Here is a 19,886-nt window from a genome sequence, read left to right as displayed (position 1 = left end):
CTGCTGGCTGTAGCTTCATATTTGGCGTACGATGTTAATGATCTTCTTATCTAACTATTATCTAATTTAAATGTCGGTCACATGTACTTCAGGCAGAAAACTTTATTTCTATAGCATGTTTCAAAACCGGAGATAGAAAGTGCTTCAGTGCTAAAGAAAATAAAATTATTTTAGGGAATGGCCAAACAGAGACAAATGCAACAGAATTAGAGGAACAACATGAAACCACTTAAGTAATAAATTATAACAAATGCATAAAAACATTAAGCATTAATACAATTGTCAGTAATTAAACAATCTGTAATTCAGCAGCACCAGTATGAGACACTTACGCAGCTCGCAGTCTTCCTCTGGACCCTCTGGATCTTTGATGTTCAGATAATGGAATGCAAGATGGCCGCTGTAGTCCCTTAAGTTTTCTTTAGCCCCTGATAACAGAAAAAATAAATCTGTGAAAACTGAGACTAGTCATGGGGGGCAGCAGGTAAGCTACTTCACTGACACCTTACACCTAAAGCTTTAAGAAACAAGCCATGATCCAAAGATAAACAAAACTACCCATGTAGGATTGGAACCTGCTGTCACTCTTAAACTGATTGACACTGATTGCACTTTGAAATCAAGTATTTAACATTAAATCAAGCTATCCCTGCAACAAACAGGTTAAATAAAAGCAATTGTTACCATATGTCCCTATGAGCAGGTCTAGAATATGCCGATGACCATGTAAAGCTGCAATGTGTAAAGGTGTATATCCCTGTGGAACAAAAACAAGAGTAAAACAAAAGGAAAACGTGCATAAAGCAAATCAACAACGTGTATTCTGAAGTTGAAAATTATCATCTTTTTGGAGACAGTGGGGATGCAACCTGGCATGCAAACACACCATCGACACACCGAAAGCTGCGCCAGCTTAAAATTGACATTTTTACTTTGTGTTGATTTCAGGAGAATAACTGCGGCAAAGAGCTGGAAGGGTTTAGTACCTACCCCCTAGAGTTTCCCAGGCCCAAACGCAGCCAATGAAAACAGCATGAAAAAAAATATACAAATTAGGAAAGGTTATGGAAACACAAGATAATGATAAAAACATAATTGCTTGGTAATTCGCTGAAAATTGCATAGTTTCAGAGTTGTGCATGCTGGCACTGTTTTGGGAAACAATTAACATGACATGACATGATTTATTAGCGGAGTACTCCCACAGCTCAACAACACGTGTTGCTGCAATCCATTTGCACAGCTGGAGTTTCATACAAATCATTTAGGAACATTACATCACCGAGGGGCACAGAAGAAGAAACCAGCAGCCATGTTGTTGTCACTGTACATACCCGTCACTTCCTGATAAAGACCTGGATACTCACATGCTGCAAGACAGAAGAATACCATGGAGAAATCAGTGATTGTGCACAGCAAACCAAACTGCAGCACAGTTATAGAACAACAGTTCTCACTCTGTGAAAAAACAACCACAGGGATGTCACCACGGATAGCTTGAGTTAGATTTGATATTTCAGATACGTGATATTAAGTCTTGAGGCTGGGAGTGTGTAAGATAAGGGAATTTATCAGACAGGCAATGTCTAAAAGAGAGCCAGAGTAAAACTGAAACTTTGGATTCTGTTCCAGAAGTAAGAAAATCCCAATGACCTTTGTAATAACACAAATAATTAAAAATCAAGCCTCGGGACAGAACCTTTCTAAACTTTATTGTGTTGTTCACTCCATGTGTTTATAAGGACAGTAAGTTAAAAAAAACAAAACAACAACAACCTAGTATTGTCATTCATTTAATATTTATGTTTTTAGCTTGTTTTAATGAACATTAAGTCTAATACACTCAAGGCTATGGCAGTTTAAACGTCACATCTCAACAAAAGTCAAGGCGTCGCGGTTAGCTCGCACGTGTCAGCAGGTCAAAGAGGATCAAACGCAGAGATTACAGCTAAACTGTGGGGAGAGTTAGAGGAGAGTGTTTTATAGAAATAGAAGAAACCGAGTTACTATGACGTACCCTATACTATGATGTACCCTCGCTGCTGTGCTTGTAAATTTACATGGGACTTGTAGTTTTATGCATTCTCACAACTAATCGTTGTTTAACTTTGTTAAAATCACAAAGGTGCTGCTGCTGTTGTGGAGCCAATTAATCTGATGAATGAAAATCCTTATTGAGTTCCACAAGATCGTAGAACAGGACATCAGAGCTCTATGTTAAAGATGCTACTGAGTTGCATTATGGGAAATCTTTTAGTGCTTGACTCACATTAAGGACTAAAAGTGAGGATATCTGATCCTCTGCTGCTTGAATTCTGACTAGTTCTCCATCTTCCACAAATCCCCCAAATGTATTCATATGCAGCACTAAATAGCTTAAGTGCCCCTTTAAAGTCATTGTCTAAGAATAATTAGTGTGAGACATGAAAGTGAGATCAATTGTCTCACCAAGCTCTTGGAATTAAGTTTTTTACAAATGTATTTAAATGTAATTTTTGGTCTGATTGAAGTCCTTTAGTCGTTGCAGATTTGTACTCGCAATACATTCAAATATTCCATGTGCAATACTAAATTGCTGAATTTCCTTTCAAATCAGCTTATTTAAATATGAAAAAATAAAAATTGCACTCACTGATTTGGTGTTGACATCAGCACCGGCATTAACCACCAGAGTGGCCATGTCCTCGCTGCCATGCTTAGCTGCCCAGTGCAGAGCTGTCTGTGTGCAATAAGAAAAGAAGAGTTATTCATAAAATCCTTCTTCTACACTGTTCTGTATTTATTGTCAGGCAGGATAATTGCCGTAGCATCATTACAAGTTGTCTAAGCTGAGCAGGGCAGCTTCTCATTGGCTGTGTGAGGGCAGAGGGCCAGCTGCGCACAGAGGGGAGTGGATGGATGGAGGGATGGTGAGAAGGAGGAATGGAGAGATGGTTTCCTGCCATCTAACAGAGCCTAATTACAAAACAACACAGCACTGTGCCCACAGTTGGGGGGCCCGGCCGCCTGTCACCAGGGGGATGATTGATGATGTTAGTGTGACCTGCAGAGTGGAGACCCACCCAGACATCACCGCACTACTGTCAGCACACGTCAAGGAGGGAAACATGGGCCCCCGCGACAAGACTCTTTAGAGATACACCCAAATGTCCACATGCAGAGATACTCAAACGTGTGTGTACACGCTAAAAACACAAGTCGCATGCAAACCACATCCACCTGTCGGACCAGAACTGTGATCTCCACAGTTTTTCTTACACACTTTAAGCTGCGTAATTATGGGCTATCAACAGGTGAAAGCAGAGCGTAGGCGCAGATGTTGGCTAAGTAACCACATCTACCCCTTCTGAGTCTGACCCTTAACACAGTAAATCAAACAGTAACCATTTCAGAATGACCTTTTAACTGTGGATGGATGAAAAGCTTATAACCTCAAGTTTAGTTATTTTCTGTTAATACATGCTGCAGAAGAAAGAAACCCTTCCGTGCCTGATAGACTAGATGAAAACTACTTTTGTTAGCTCCTGAAAAGTTGTGGAGCAACAATACACGTTATAGGAGTACATCTGGTCACATGAGCCAGGCCGGCAGAACCATTTGTCAAAACCAGTCATGCATCGTGTTCAGCCATCATGAAAAAGCTTGTTTCATTATGATGGTTATTAAGTTAATATCCATAACATTTGACGTCTTTGGTAACATTTGTAAACAGAATCACGCCTTCCTCAAATAATGTCCGCAGTAAAAATGAAGTCTGTTGACGTTTGAATCTCCAGCACTGCCACCTACGCAGTATGAAATGTGCTTAAAAACAATCATAGCTTTGATAGCAGAAACGATTATTTTCATATAAAAAATGTGTTTATATTTTTCTTGTGTGAGGGCATCTGGGGTAACCTGGATTACAAAATACAGTTGCAACTCAAGAAACAGGTTAAAACGTCTTTTTTCTTATGGTGGACAGACTATTTTTTTCCTCCACTTTGTTAGAAAAGTCTTTGAGGATTTTGGAAATACCTTTTTTTTTTTTTTTAAATAAAACAGCTGCAGAGCATTTATTCTTCAGAGAAACGGATGTTTAGCTCTGTGACTCAAATGTGATGATAACACATGAGAGGCACAAACTGAGGCCGGCACGCTGCTTGAGCAGGACACAAGTCCCTTTTGTGTTTAAAGGCTATGACGCTAATTGTGCTAATCGTGGCACAACAAGCCTGTCCAACTACTGGAATGAGAAAAAATGTCCGCTTGTACCCACTGAAGGGATTGAGGGAGCGATAGGAGGCTACATCTCTGTGTGCCGAGCGTCTGGGAGACAGATTGTGATAGATGTTGTCTGGCTCAAGTATCTCCATCTCTTTTGTCTGTCCCCTGTCACATCATAAGACAGATTGGCCGAAGAGCCGTTTGACAGACGGCTCGGCGGCTCTCCCGGTGGGCATGGGTGATGGACGAGGTTGAACAGGATGCAGCGTCTTCCCTTCCTGCGCCTCTCATTTCTGTTCCTGCCCACTGGGGTGGCCCCCACCCCACACACACACACCTGTCCAATCACTCAGGGACGGCTGTGTCCCCGCCACGCGCTCCCCAGTGAGGGAAGTGGTGGCTAGAGAGGGCTCACATTAACAGGAGACACAATGGCCAGTGTGCCTGATACTTGATGGGGAGGAAGACAGAGAGGAGTGATGGGCTAATGATGTACTTACAAACTGCGTGGCAGAGGAAGTCCGTCACAGCAGGAACGGAGGCCCACGTCACAAGCAGAGCAGGAAGGAGAAAGAGAGAATGAGAGTATGGAGTGAGAGGAGTTTGGCTCAGGTGAGATCTGGGTGTTCTGACCCGTGTAGTGTCAAACATCACATTTAAACCCCTGTTTGAAGTGCATACCTATAAAACCACCTGATCCCAACAAACATTTGGTTAGAACAGGAAACACTTAAGTCCTCCCAGGATGAAGAGTAATCCCTTCAGTCCTGGTCAAACATGTGATCTAGAGCCTGGTATTTGGTACACTTAACATAACTTCTGTTGAGCAGGACGTGACAAATGCAGATCAGATATAATAACTCCTGCTTTTAAAGACTGGTTCTCATGAGTCTTGCAACTGTTGTTATTCTGGGTATCTCTGTACATTATCTCTGCAAAGGCATCCACCTCTCTTGAACAGGGAAAGGCTGAGGGCTAAAGGGAACATCAAAGAGGCCCGAGGGGGACTTAGCACCTTCCCAGGGACACAACAGCATTGTTCTACAATTAATCCCAGCCTGCTCTATTACTTTCAGATTATCTTTAAGTGGGTGAAGTCTTTGTGGGGCATTAAGACTCTCCTTAATCTCCCCCACACATCTCCCTACACTTCAATGGCGGCCATGCTATCTTGTCCGGGTGGGGATGGCAGAGGCTTAGGGCTACTCTTAGAAGGTGGTCTGCCATGGCCACAGGACAGTGTGAGAACTGTGACACAGGGAGGGACAACAAACATGAGCTCAAATCTCTTAAGCGCACAGGGAGACAAATAAAAGGATTTGGGTTGTCAGGGGGCCACAGGAGCTAAAAAGCTATCTTTCATAATCCTTTTGATAGTGGACCTTTGAAATGCATGATCTGGATGTTTTAACACAGGGTTCTCAGAATACTATTAGGGGAAAATCTCAGCAGAAAAAGCTTGTGAAAGTTATACAAGCAAAACGCAGGTCTGAGAGGGAGGAGGTTTGTATCGCAGATGAAAGATAAAGAAACACGGAGCTGAAATATTGTCCGTTATAATGGACGCTGTAAATTAACTTCCATTCCAACAGGCTACAGCAGGCGTTCAGAGTTATTACACACAAGGTGCAGACAGAAGGACGAATGATTAAACTTACCCCCTGAGAAGGAATGGTCATGGTCACAGTCGGGAGCCACATTGTGTCGAAATGAGAAAATAAGAGGCATTAAGTCAGACAAAAGTCATGTGATATCATGTGTTGATAATAACTTCACCTAAAACACAACATGTTGCATAGCTATTTATAAGTACCACATCAAATACTCACTGAGGTGAAGTCCTGGTTTGATGCCCCAAGAGAAGATACAAAACACACAAACACATATATTAGTGAAACCATGTTCCCAACCACTTGAAACAGTAATCTGAGAGAGTTTTGTTCACTTTGTTTTTATGTGACATTAAAGGAGAATTCCAGTTTACCACAACTTGGGTCATATTTATGGCTGTGATCATTAATTCTGATCAATTTTCATTCACATTGCACCAACCAACTTACTTTCCTGTTTGTGTGAAGATTTGGCAAATTAGGCTAAAGACATGAAAAAACCCTGAACAAACGTGTTTTTCCTCACACGAAGAAACACAAACTGACTGGACATCATGTTGTTCAGAGCTCCTCCCTCTCTCTCTCTCTCTCTCACTCTCTCGTTCATTTGCTCTTAGATTGTTCACATTCTCTTTTTGTAAACTAGCCGGCAAGCCAACAACGTAACTTATTGTTTTATTGTTAATAAACATCGGTGAAGGGGAAACTGCTTCCTTGTTTTGTGAATGAAAGCTGTACGCGATTTGTAAAAGTTGACCAATCTGCAACGATCAGCACTGCCAACTCCACCCGGATAGTTCCTGAACTACTGGAAAGTACCATCCCCAGAGCAGGGACTTTTTTGGCGCTTGGAGCTATAGCGGAGGAACTAAATATAGTCCCTGATTCTTTTAGTCGAAACGCAGTTCCTGGATTGCTTAAAAGGTTCTTTGTCCCTTGGCCCTGCAGTAGAAATGCTCTTAGCTTGCAAACAAGCCTGATTTTCTAAGTCAGTTTATCTGGAGGTTAAAGTCAGTCAGTTAAAATCCAAAGGAAACTTGACAGTACGGACGGTTAAAGTTCAGCCAAGCGGTCAGCCGTGAACTGTGACTCTCGAGGGGCCGCTACAACCTGCAAGGGCAAGGGTCACGTGATGGACAGGGGGACGCCGAGCTAGCACGGCCACTAGTGAGCAGATCGGCTAATTTACTGCTGACTGACAACGATTGGCAGTGCAAGCTGTTATTACAAATTTGTGGATACACTTCAGCAGGAATTGATGATTAAAAATTAGGTTTTTATTCATACACTCCTGTTTGAAGAGGGCACAACTTGATGCTTTATCACAACTCAATAGTTTATTTCTTTTGTAAAAACTGAATGAGATGAAAGAGCAAATAAACGCAACATGTATAGAGTTTTACAGAATCTGTTAAGGAGTTTTGTTACATGGTTTTTAAGTTGACAAGCTAGCAAGGCTACCAAAAATTTGCCTTGTGACCCTACGTGACCCTCGCCTTGCAGCCCATCACAGTCTTCCTGTTAACAACAGACAATAATGGGTCATAATTTTACCATTCATCATCATTTTTTCCATCTAAAGAGCCCTTGTGTTTGTCTTAAACTGCCTGATCATTGACTGCTCATGTTTCTCGCCCGCCAGACTTATGGTGGCAATATCGCCAAAGATTCCCTACAGAAGTTCAAAAATATGAAAAAAAGAGGTCCCATTTGAAATAAAGTGGAATTCTCTTTTAAGAGGCAAAGCAGAAGGCGGCACTACCTTCTTGTTTGCCAGTGAGGGGTCCTGTCTGAGCAGCTGAGAGAGGTCAGGGACTCGAGCACCTGCAGCAGAGTAGATCCATTCCTTCTCTACAGGATCCAGCTATTTCAGAGGGGGGAGGTGGAGCTCAGATGTGTGCACACACACACACACACACACACACACCCTACTGTCCACATCCTGTTGTAGGCTCTTTTGATAATGCTGAAGCTACAAACCTCTAATCCATTTCCTACAAACGACTGAGTCACAGCCAACTGACACACTGTGGGAGACACCCATGGTCACATTGCACATAGTTCATGCTTTTACTTCTGTTATTGGTTTATAGGGAACACGTACTGACAGCAATGGTACCATGGGGAGAGTGGATGTGTATTTCCAAAGATCAAAACCTTAATGGTCATAAATCATTAAGAGAAACTCAACTCAAACTCTTCAGATGTTTTACTTATAACTCCTCAAAGCTTTTGTGAATAAGAAAGCCACAAGAAAAAAACATATTAAAGACATGAGAAGGACTTACAGCGACAGCAGCGGAGCCCATACTTCCCGTACACTCCTCGTCTTGCTCCGACTCGGACTGAAAGACAGAAATCAGACGACTATTACTCAGCCGTGACACAATTTAACTGTACCGTATCGGTCCTAATAGTCACACAGTATGATCCAGCATCACAGGGTACACACACACACACACACACACACACACTGACACTCATACATCCAATTTCACACACCGGTCTCACTACTGTGATGTTTTCCAGCTGACGAGACGTGACCAAAGGGTGTCAGACACATAGAGAGGTAATGAGACAGCGAGACAGAGGTGCCGGTTTCACACATAAGGGGTAATGAATAGCAATCCAATTAACAATTAACCAAAAAAAACAACACACCTACAGTCAGGCCATGTGTTTCTGTCACCATTTCAGTCTGAAGGGGTCCAGAGAAAAACTCTTCTAGCAGTGTATAAAAGTGTCACTTTGGCTGATTTATGTGAGAGGGGAGAGGGTTTTTTTCTTTCTTGCCTCTTTTGAGGACGACTTGATTGCAAATTGTTCTCAGATCATACAGAGACATGATGTTAAAACACTCAGCCCTTTCATGTCTCTTGCACAAACTGTCACATGTCAGTGTGCTGAACATGAAAAGTGGAGGGACTGTATTTATCCAGCCTATTCCACTCTAGCACATGTCCATTTTTATTTTTTTTTTGCACTCTCGGTGGAGACCAACAATAACAAGAGGAGAAAAACATTGTTGGGCATGAAGGGAAAAATGTTATGAGAACTCAAATACTCTTCCAGCGCTTTATATTTTTTCATAAATTGTAACTTTAGAGGCTTTTATGGCTGCAACTATTATTTTTACTATCGATTCCTCTGTTGATTATTTTTCGATTATTTGTCTGGTCTTTGATTTGTCAGAAAATACAGAACAATTGCACATCGTAATTTTCCACAGCTCAAGGTTTTGTCTGACCAACAGTAAACCCACAGATATTCAGTGCACAATGATATACAACGTTGGCCATTTTTGCTTGATAAATTTAACCGGCTTATGGATTAATTGACTAATTGTTACAGTCCTGGTTGTTTTGTCTTGTATTAGACATTGTGGAGCCTGTGGAGGTGAAGGCAAGTTAAGTGAAACTGTACTTAAACAACCAAAACTAATTTGTAGAGAGTCTTCAACGTGGAGCGGGGGGTCAGCTGAGAAAGAGGCCACTAATGATATTTTACACAGGGGATTGTCCTCGTATCCTTTACACAGTTAGGTCAAGCCAAGTTAAAAATGTTGGATAATTTAACTATTCAGTCTATGGCTGTGCACAGCACAGGCAGCAGTGCTTTGATATCAGTACTAACATGCTAACTATGCTAACATGCTGTGGTTTAGTGAGTGATGTTCATCATGCTCACATCTTACTTTTAGCATGGTAACATGCTAATATGGGCTAATTAGCACATGTTAGCATCAGTGATGGGACTGTAATCGGGTTTGCAAATAAATGTTAAATATTGGACACATATTCCTTATGATGCAGATTATACACTAATAAAAAATACTTAATGAATATTATATTCAATTTCTGCCAACAGATCCTCCTCCCAAGGGGGGGTAAAGAAATTTCTCTGAAAACCATTAATGTCAACCTCATGGTGGAGGGATCACCAAACTTATTAGGGGGCCATGAATTTCTGTACAAAGGTTCCTATCATTCCATCCAATAGTTGCTCAGATATTTCTGAACCAAAGTGGCAGACCACCAACCGACCATCCCTGTAGCCAATAAGCCAATTACCAAAATGAATTCATGCATAGGCTGAAAGGTAGCTGTAATAAACTGGTAGTTGTGTTCTCAGCAGAGAACTGTAGCTGTAGCTTGAATTCATGTCAGTTACATTGGATCTCTATGGTAACAGGATTAAACATCTAAATAAACTTCTCACACCACTCCCGCAGCATGATCTGCCGTCTGTATCTTTTGTTCACTTTGTCTTCCAACTAAAAATCCAACAGCAATATCTTTTTTTTTTTTTTTTTACTTAAACACAACATAAACAGGAAAATGTAGTTTTTAAGAGGCCTAAGACTAAGATGAGCAAGACATTATTCAGTCCAAAAATAGACTTATGTTTCTTTCTGGAGGACAAGCTACGTAATCTAGAGAACCATTAAAAAAAAATCTCCTTTTAAAATATTTAATTTGTACTTATAGGCTAACATATATGCTAATACTGATACATTGGCACTGTAGGTGGAGCTCAATTTGGAATCCATTGTGATCAGCAGCAATTCAAGCTGTTCTTCTAGATTCCAGTTAAGGACGTTGCTCTCTTCCTGATCCTCATTTAACTTTAACAAAATTTTCCCCAGAGATTCATCCGGAATTTAGCATGATCTAACAAGTTACATTTCCTATCAAGCGTTGGAAGAATAACCGCAGAGCTTCCAGCGTTTAGTATGACAGAGAACCAGCCAGGTAGCTTCTGTAATGTGAAACAACTGTCAACACTGGGTGTCCTAAATACAAAGTTCAATGGTGTGACTAATACTTTAAGCAAACACACTTAATCTGATTGCAGGTGCTATATTAACACATTTCAACATATTTCATCTGTCTATTGAGCAGCCACGTATCTTTCTCTGGGAATCTCAATCTCTTTAATGGGCACAAATGATTATTATCTTTCTAATGAGTTCCAACATGTTGCTGCTTAACATAATAACAGAGAGCTCCATTTAAATGCAGATTCTCCCCCTTTTCCCCCAATGGGTCCTCCTCCCACTCAGATTCAACATAATGTAGGTTAAAAATCCAGGTAATTTACTTAGCACCACCTGGTGGGTAACCACTAGAACCACCAGACTGTGAGCCCTGACCTGGAAGTCAGTGTTTTACTCTCACTTAAACTGTGAGATAATGTACTGTATCTAACTTTGTGTAAGTCCAAGGTTAGCACCCCCACTGAATGTTCATCCAAATGTCTTTCAGAATAAGAGGACATTAATTCATTATGAAAACCTGATATTGAACCTAGCCCTCCACACACTACTTGAATTTAAATCAAAACGGTGCCGGAAACCAACTAGTTTAGACTTAGTCGATTAATTGTCAAGTACTGTGATAATCAATTCATGGTTTTGATACATTTTTAAAAGAAAAAATGTCCTAATTTGAATGATGATGATTTGAATGATTTTAGCCTCTCAAATGTAAATACTTTTTGGTTTCTTAAGTCCTCTATGACAATAAACTGAATATGTGGAAAAAACAATACATTTGAGGACGTCACCTTGGCATTTGGAAAACTTTAATCAACATTTTCTGACATTTTATGGACCAAATTACTGATCATCAAGAAAATGGTCAGCAGATTATTCGATAATGAAAATAGTTGCAGCCCTAAAGCAGTGAGCGCTTATATAACTTATTAGGAACTCTAGCATGCCCATGTTTTTGGAGTCTTGGTGAAGACCAATACTAACAAGCACAGAAAAATAATGTTGGACATGAAGGTAAAACTGAAAGTTTACAAGAACTCAACTATTCTTCCAGCACTTTATTTTTTTCACAACCTGTAATTTTAGTTGCTTTTAGAGCTGCGACTACTTTTTTCACTATTGATTAATCTGCTGGCTATTTTTGGGATGATTTGTCTGGTCTTTGAATTGTTAGGAAATACTGAAAAATTGCTCTTCACCATTTTCCACAACTCAAGGTGACGTCTTCAAGGTTTGTTTGTTTTTCCCAACCAACACTCCAAATGCACGGATATTAAATTGACAATGCTATATAACAGAGAAACTAAAACCAACAAATTTGGCATTTTTGCTATACTACTAGTTCATCACTTGCAGACACAATAAGGTCCAATAACAGTGTTATATAAGTATATATTAAGTATTTGGCTTCAGTAACGAACAGTAAAAACACTCTGCACTCTGAGATCCTAGGCCAACCTTTAATCACTTAATCACTGATAAGCATGGGGGCTCAGTGGTCTGCACTGTTGCCCCGGCTGGGGTAGGCCCCTCGGACCAAGGCACATGCTTAGATCTGGAGTTGGTCCCTGGGTGCTGTACAGTGGCTGCCCACTGCTCCTAGTACTCAAGATGGATTAAATGCAGAGGACAAATGTTACTATGCATTGTACTGTGCATGATGTATATGTGATAATAAAGTTGATTCAGAAAGTATTATGTCAGCCTACTTCAACAGCTAATCTATGTTTTATGTCTGAGAACGACGTAAGTATAACGTAATATGTTATTTGTTTCTTTTTTATAATATTTAATGTAAATGTTAATTTTAATATTAATGTCCAACAGCTATCTTAGCTGATGGTCCAAATACTGTTTTAAAACCTAAAATCCTAGATCTAAAATCACATTCTGGTTGTGAAATAATTTTTACAGTAGCTTGTTTGTCAGATAACCTCAACTACCCATTCATCAACACCACTTGTCATGTTGTCATATGCTCTTTTGAATGGATGTTGTGTGGATGTTATTTAACACTCTTAATTATATATAAAACTGAATGTTGCATTCATATTACTACCACTTAGAGAGGCAGAAGATGAATATTTAAACCATATATCACATATCTATTTCTAGCTTTCTATTTGGACTTCTCTGCTTGCTAACTAGTTCTCACACTGAGTGACTGAGTGGTAGTCAGTCTTTCACTCTGGCTGGTGTTGTCACCCACGTCACACGCTCCATCGCTACAAGGACACACCTCCTGTATAATTCTCCTCTCCTGCATTTTGTAAATGTGCTGTGAGAGAGGGAGCTAGCAGAATTTAGGGGTTTAGTTAAACTTTAAACGACCTACAAAACTGGCGGTGCACAGAATTAACAGTATGCAGGGAGGGGGCAAGAAGCAACAGTGGCGTTACTCTGTGCAGCGAGTATTCAAGCACTGCCTCTCCATTAGCCAAATTGTCACCTTTGATCCCGAATCTTTGTCCAGCTCATCGTGCCCGTTGCTTTGTGCTGAGGGTTCCTGGATTTGGATGACAGGATGCTGCAGCAGACTATGCTGCACGAAGGCTGTTCCTGTCTGCAGGTCCTACAGGAGTACAGACATAAAGATGCTAAAAACCCAAACTGTCTTACCAAATGTGTGATCTGAGTGTTCACAGGCCGAACGTTTAGCTGTGTCAACTGCCAGTTGAGGTTAACAGACAGCAGTGGGTCTTTGCTTGCACTGCCCTTTACCATCTGGGTGTGGACAAACAATGTTTGCTTCAGTGCCTGTTTGAACAAATCATGTGCGAGGATATTCACCCAGCAGCATAAAGTATATTAATCTTTCAAATCTATGATTAAATACTCAGGTTTACTGCTTGGACAATATGTAAAAGTACTTCCAGAGGATTATTGTGCATTAAACCAGCACATAGTGTTTATTTTCACAACAGTAAAGTGCTTCGATATGCATTAGTTTTAAACAGCTCCGCCCTTTATGTAAAGACATAAGCCCTTTGACCTTCCCTTTCTTCTCATAGTGGCTAACTTAGATTTGCCCCAGTAAAAAAGAGCATTTTTCTGTTCAACAGTAGTCTCCTGTGTAAATGTGCGCGCCACACAACCGTCATTAAATGTTGACACATGGTAGGAGAGAAAAGGCAGAGTACGCTAACAAAGACAGCCCTGTTTAGAAATAAATGTGTCATTCACATAAAGGGTAAACTTGGTGTGCTGCGGCGATAGCGGATTCAGCAAGTTGCATTTCAGCGCCCCGTGTTGTTGCTGAATCATCCACAGCTTGCCCCACAGTTTAATTTGTTTTTACAAGTAGAATAGGACACAGCAAGCTGATTTTAAATTCACCTCTGCAGCACTGTCGGGCTCTCCACATGACATCGGCTCATCCTGTTGTTCCTTCTGGTGAGGAGGAGAAGTTGCGGCGTCCCACTGTACGGTGGCCGGAGTTCTGGCCGGGCTTGAATGTCTCTGTCCGTCCCCCTCTGCCCTGTGATGTTTGGTGTCTCGCTCCTGCAGCATTTGCCTGTATTTCTTCTTTAGGACAAGATACTTCTCTCCCTGTCACAAATACAGTCAAATAGCACAGTCATGTGGGTTATACTGTCTTTCTCACAATAACGTGTGGTTTCTTTTATGTGTCTATCCAATAATGGGAATGTTATTTATTCATAATGCTTCATTTTGAAAGTCACCCTCCAGTCAAAAATGTGTTTTTTGCTTGTTGTTATTTCACTTGGACGTTTGACCTTCACTGTGCAGAATGATGTATGTGCAGCCTGTTTTCACATTCTGCTGCTGAAGGAGGAGAGTTTCTCTGAGCTCTTCTTATAAATGAGTTTAAGACGTGTTCGTATGAGCAGGTTTTAGTGACTTTACGACTGTTTTAAAAGCAAGTCATGGTCAAATATACAAGTATACAAGTGATGTGAATAATTTAAGCCTCCAGTGCAGAAATGCTGAGATTGAACATTTCAGTAAAGCAAGATTCATCTTGTGTCCAGTAGTAACAATACTTTCATATTCATAAATTCTGGGTTTTTTGTAATGATGGAGAAGAAAAAGATGTGATTTTAAGAATTTTTAATTAGGTAACTGTAACTTGTTTTGTGGAAAAAACTGCGCTCATTGACAGCACTTTGTTTAAACTCGGTAGCAGAAAACAATGGCACCTCACCTGCTCACACGTTCTCGTATTACAGATAAACAGTACACTAAAATATGTTTCTGAAAAGATTTTACGCGAGAAATAAGCCATGCAGTGACAGAATCTTTATTTGTATTTGGTCAGAACTGTCTAATTTGACAGTTTGATCTGAGTTTTGTGCGTTGTCCTGGATGGACTCACTGAGAAGGTTGCCATGCCCTAAAGAATACTTGTTGTAATGCTTGTTGTCTGTTTTATTCTAAATGGGACCATCAATTACAAAATGAACATCATGCTGTATGGAGGAAGACTTAAAACTAGTGACTAAGACCCTAAACTCATTAGGAAACTGTTTACTGAAAAATCAACTGAGAAGTAGAGTCTATTCTCCGAAAGACTCCATACTATCTGACTTCTTTTTGCAGCCAATGGAGATGCCCCCTGCTGGCCATTACAAAGAATGCACAATTTAAGACACTTCCATGTTGACTTTTCCTTTTAGTCCCGGAAGCTCTGTCCACTAATTATATACTGTCGATGTGAAGAGTGGTGTCGACCTTCTCATCAAGCTCAAAAATGTCCAACCATTCCATTAAAAAATATTGAAAATGAATTAAAAAATAAATCCAGCCTATACTGATTAATCTTGCAGTAACATTTCGTCAATATGTGAAAATAGTTTCAAGGGAAATGAGAACTGCAGCTGCAGTTCATTTGGGGGGAAACCAGTGGGTACAAACAGTACTTTACAAACAGGTTGGACACCTCCTGGATAAGTCATGATAGTTTTATTGCCACAACAACCGTTCAGTCTGTTTATGACTCCGTGTTAAAATATGAACAAAGAATACATGGGAGCAAAGCTTTTTCCACAAAAGGTCAAAATATTTTCATAGTTTACTTACATTTTCTGACTTCACCACAGCAATTCGGTCAATGATGAGTTTGAATTCCTCTCTGTATTTAGCTGCAGGGGAAAATATGTTAATGTGAGAAAACTGAAAACTAAATATAGCTTCAAAATTCCTCACATTCAGTAATACAACAGCAAAAATGTCAAAGAAACTGCACAAACTCAGCTCAGCTATTTTATGGAGGTGACAGAAATAGACGTGAATAAAAGGAGCTTGAATTAGGTTTCATTTACTATAAAACCAATAATGTATTTTTAAATACAGATGCAGCTAGTACGTGATAGCATCTGCTTCCAATATATGTGTGGTTTGTGAGCTACAGTCTGCAGGATGAGCTGCTGGATTATGTGTCTTTAACTGAAGTTAACTGAAGACGAGGCTGCACCAAGCTCACAATGCAAAGAAATAGTTGACAAAAAAAAACAACAACAACAAAAATGGAAAGAAAAGAGGTCCCCATCCAGGAAATATACAAACAGATCCCAGTGCATCCCCAGGGGCAGAAACCTGAGTCACTTAAGACCGACGGTAAATCTTTCCTGTGGGAACCAAACAAACTCCCTCTGATGAGCTGATAGAGCTCATCAGATAAAGCAATCTGCCTTTGTTTACGCCAGTGAGCAGATATTCAGACGTGTGCAGACTGTGTGATTAAGAGCTGACTCTGGTTATCAGCCCAGGCTACACAAGCAAGAATCTTTTCCAGGCGTAGGTATTCCATTCATGCCTAGGTGTACATAGGCCTGCGTGGCTCGGGGACAATTGAAGTGCTTCCCTTTCCTGATGTGGGGCGGAAAGAACATCTGTAGTGAGATAGTTGCACAGCTCACGTTCACAACAACAGGAAATCCAAAGGAAGCAGCCACTTACATCTGTCCCAACAAAAGAATTCCTTGCTCACCACAGTGAGTAACATAGTTTATGTGTTAGTTATTTATTAGCCTGTACAAACAAGCAACACACATGTGCGCGCACACACACACACACACAGCGCCTCACTTCCCACCATGCCCCAGTTTTTTCCGATCTGATAAAAAAAAGCAACCCCATTAGAGGTCTACATCCAGTCGTGCATGTGGACTTAATTATGATTAAAACTCTATCATCACAATGATGACATGAAAGTCTGCAACCACATGCTATGACAGACTTTAAATGTGTGGGAAGCACTTTTCTAATTGGACGGCCGTGTCAGATGGAGTATCAAGGCAGCTCTCTAAACCTCTGTCAACAACTGCAGTGCTGACATAGCATCTGGACAGTACATGCCGCAACACAAGGTCACTTTGGATAATGATTTAGGGAGGTTACAATATGTTTGTATTTCAGGCAGGGCCAAAGGTAAAGCCCCCCCCCCCCTCCTTTTTTTTTAATGGATAATGAATCATTACTCGCTCATTATTTGTTTTCTGGGTCATATGTATTGTGCAGTTAAAATGTAGATATTGTTAGTCATTAGTCAGCGATGTGTGTCTTATCTCTAAAGGGATTCAATAGGACACGGATCTATTTTATGTAGCTAGCTAAAACTAAAGCAGTTAAATACAACAGTCAGGCCAACTATAGTATGTAACTGTAAAGAAATAAATTACATAATTACAAATAAAAAGTTAAATTTAAGTCGAATATTGCTCATCTAATACTCTGCAGCCTTACTTTGTCTTGTGTGACCAACAGCTTCTGGTGAACTATGTTAGCTAGTGTTAGTTAACTTTGGTTAGATTCTTGTGTAACAAAGCATAAAACTGCTTAAATGTAGTGTGACAGTAACACGGAAGAAAAGTCATCAAACTGGTTCAGTAATGTCACAGCAATGTATATGTAAAGTGAGCTAACATTAGAGCTGCAACTAAGATAATTTCGATGAATCGACGAATCTGCTGATATTAATTAATTAAACTAATTGTTTGGTCTGTAGAACATCAGAAACTCTTCAAATGTTTTGTTTGACCAACCATCCAAAACCCAAGCTAATCAATGTAACGTTGAAATTCTCACATTTGAGAACCTGTAACCATCATCATTTTTACATTTCTGCTTGAAAAGAGTCACTCTTGATCTGCACTTCTTTTCCCAATAGTTCCTGTTTGGAGCCACGATCGCAGTGTTTTTGAACGATTAATTTTACCTCCGCTTTGTATCTTGTCATCACATTTTAGTTTCTAACTAATCATAGATGCATGCATGTGCTACGTGCATGAACGTTACTACGCGTCAGGCTGATTTAAATGGATCTTTTGGGAGTATTTTATGTTCTTATCATCAATCAATTTATATAAGAGATTCCTCTGTGCACCACTAGAGGAAGTTCAATAGTTTGAGCTGACTGTTTTTTTATTTCTTTTGAATTCAACTTTTAATTTGTGTTACATCTTCTTTAAAAAGTGACCCAGTGGAGCTCTACGAGGGATAGACAGGGCTGCATTAGCTGGGTGTACCTCGCCCATAAAAGAGCCCATTACATTACAGCCGGGAACATTTGTCTAAAGAAACACGAGAGGAATTTTAGGTGTTATGATTCAGACCAGGATTACATAAGCATCTGTAGAGTAAGTGGGTGGAGAGGAACAGCAGAGAGAGCCACAGCTTTACAGCAAACACTAACCCAGCTAGACCTCTATAATGGTGACCATATCCCTCTGAGGGACCCCCAGCTCTGCCTGAGGGGCCTTTCATGTGACATATTTGGGGACATATTTTTGGAGATGGTTTGGTTTCAGGTTCTGTCTGATGAGTTGGCCTGAGGGAGGAAATGACACAACTCCTGCAGATATGTTGAGGGGCTTTTAATGCAAACCAGATGTCCTCCTTTTACAACAGGGAACAAAGAAAAAGGACAGGAGGAGGAGGAAAGCAGACTTTTGGGGGATGTTGCGTTTTAGAAAAGAATCATATAAATTAAAATATGAGGCAAACACGCGGGCATTTGATTATCTGTGCCATCACACACACACACACACACCGAGCAGAGACTGACGCTGCACGATCACATTTCCACATTTCCCCATTTCCTGTCGGATATATATATATATTTTAATCCGTTTTTCATCCGTGATACAACGACTCGCTACTTACCACGTAACTGCAAGTCACTATGGCCAATAAAGGGCTTAAATGTCTTCAGTATATCTGCATTTTTGACCCTGCCAGAGCTGCCTCCGGTGGAGTAGAAATAATCCAGCAGCGACTCTTCACTCACATCACTCATCTCAGCTCTCACTGTTTAACGTCTTTGTTTTCGACCTGGAGCCTTTCTCTCTCTCTTTCTCTCTCTCTATCTTTTTTTTTTTTTTTTTTTTTTTAGTTGTCTTGGTGTTTTTCACTCAGCCATAATGCAGTCCTCCTCTCTTGGCTAATTTGTTGTATTAGTACATAGTCTGAACTTCACTCCACCCAGAACGAGCTGACCACTGCTGCGCCTCCTCCTGTTAACCCTTTAAAGACACCTCAGCATCTTATTCTCTCACTTCAACCTCTGCGTCGAGATATTACGGAAGCCTGCTGCTGCCAGACACATAAAAACGGACTAGTATCCCATTATATACAGTTTATCGTTATAAGATGGTTTTTATGTTATATGTATACATATTACCTCTATAATAACAATGAACATTGCTTGTTATAACCATCCAACTGCTATTTTCTAACACTTAAAACTTATATTGTCATATTGAATGACACCTAAACAATAATCCAATAATACTCCAAATTCGCTTACAACACCATCACAAGTTCCATTAGCTTCGTAACCACCCGGCTCATCACACCCATTACTCAGCCTGTTTTCACCAGTATAAGTATCACGTATCACGCTTAACGTTTCACATAGACAAGAAAATAGTATATTCGTTATTACCGACTAAATCATCCTGTTAAAACGTGAAAGTTGTATGCTGTGGTACAGCTGAAAATATCATGGTGTACATCGTGAAAACAATCTTGGTCTAGTAAACTTTTCATTTTATAATGTGATGACTGGTATTACGAGCACTGTTTTGTGGTCGTAGGCCTGTAGTCAAAATGTATCAATAGTGGAATGAGTGCTCGTATATCTCTTATTTAAGTAAAAGTGGCAATACCACAGTGTAAAAATACTCCAAGTAAAAGTATTAGCATTAAAATATACTTAAAGGATGAGTGTGTAAGATAGGGGCATCTAGCGGTGTAGTTGAAGGTCCCTCGCTTCACCCTCCCGTTCCCAGTGTGTAGGAGAAACTACGTGGCCACAAAAAACACAAACGCCCCCT

The 19,886-nt window shown here is 40.3% G+C and overlaps 2 protein-coding genes across 4 annotated transcripts in view; one reads left to right on the top strand and one right to left on the bottom strand.

The window, feature by feature from the left end:
- Nucleotides 1-19,030, bottom strand: part of LOC118324659 (ankyrin repeat domain-containing protein SOWAHB) — a 22,237-nt gene extending 3,207 nt beyond the window's left edge. Inside the window, exons 1-11 of one of the 2 annotated variants that reach the window (XM_035657088.1) lie at nucleotides 18,715-19,027; nucleotides 15,631-15,692; nucleotides 13,927-14,139; nucleotides 13,040-13,162; nucleotides 8,105-8,161; nucleotides 7,579-7,680; nucleotides 6,036-6,047; nucleotides 4,707-4,709; nucleotides 2,627-2,719; nucleotides 685-757; nucleotides 333-428 (exon numbers count right to left, since the gene is read on the bottom strand). In XM_035657088.1, the coding sequence (XP_035512981.1) occupies nucleotides 333-428; nucleotides 685-757; nucleotides 2,627-2,719; nucleotides 4,707-4,709; nucleotides 6,036-6,047; nucleotides 7,579-7,680; nucleotides 8,105-8,161; nucleotides 13,040-13,162; nucleotides 13,927-14,139; nucleotides 15,631-15,692; nucleotides 18,715-18,847 (967 nt within the window). In that variant the 5' untranslated portion in view covers nucleotides 18,848-19,027. Of the gene's footprint in view, nucleotides 1-332; nucleotides 429-684; nucleotides 758-2,626; nucleotides 2,720-4,706; nucleotides 4,710-4,867; nucleotides 5,868-6,035; nucleotides 6,048-7,578; nucleotides 7,681-8,104; nucleotides 8,162-13,039; nucleotides 13,163-13,926; nucleotides 14,140-15,630; nucleotides 15,693-18,714 lie in introns of those variants that run through there. The other variant, XM_035657087.1, reaches the window with a different exon arrangement.
- Nucleotides 1-19,886, top strand: part of cd40 (CD40 molecule, TNF receptor superfamily member 5) — a 50,656-nt gene that overhangs the window by 19,715 nt on the left and 11,055 nt on the right. The window lies entirely within an intron of this gene.

The sequence above is a fragment of the Morone saxatilis genome, unplaced genomic scaffold (genome assembly GCF_004916995.1).
Source record: "Morone saxatilis isolate NCDOM2014 unplaced genomic scaffold, NCSU_SB_2.0 Contig15, whole genome shotgun sequence".
Classification (NCBI taxonomy): Eukaryota; Metazoa; Chordata; class Actinopteri; family Moronidae; genus Morone; species Morone saxatilis.
The sequence above is the reverse complement of the archived record's forward strand: the minus strand, read 5'-3'. Positions and strand labels throughout refer to the sequence as shown.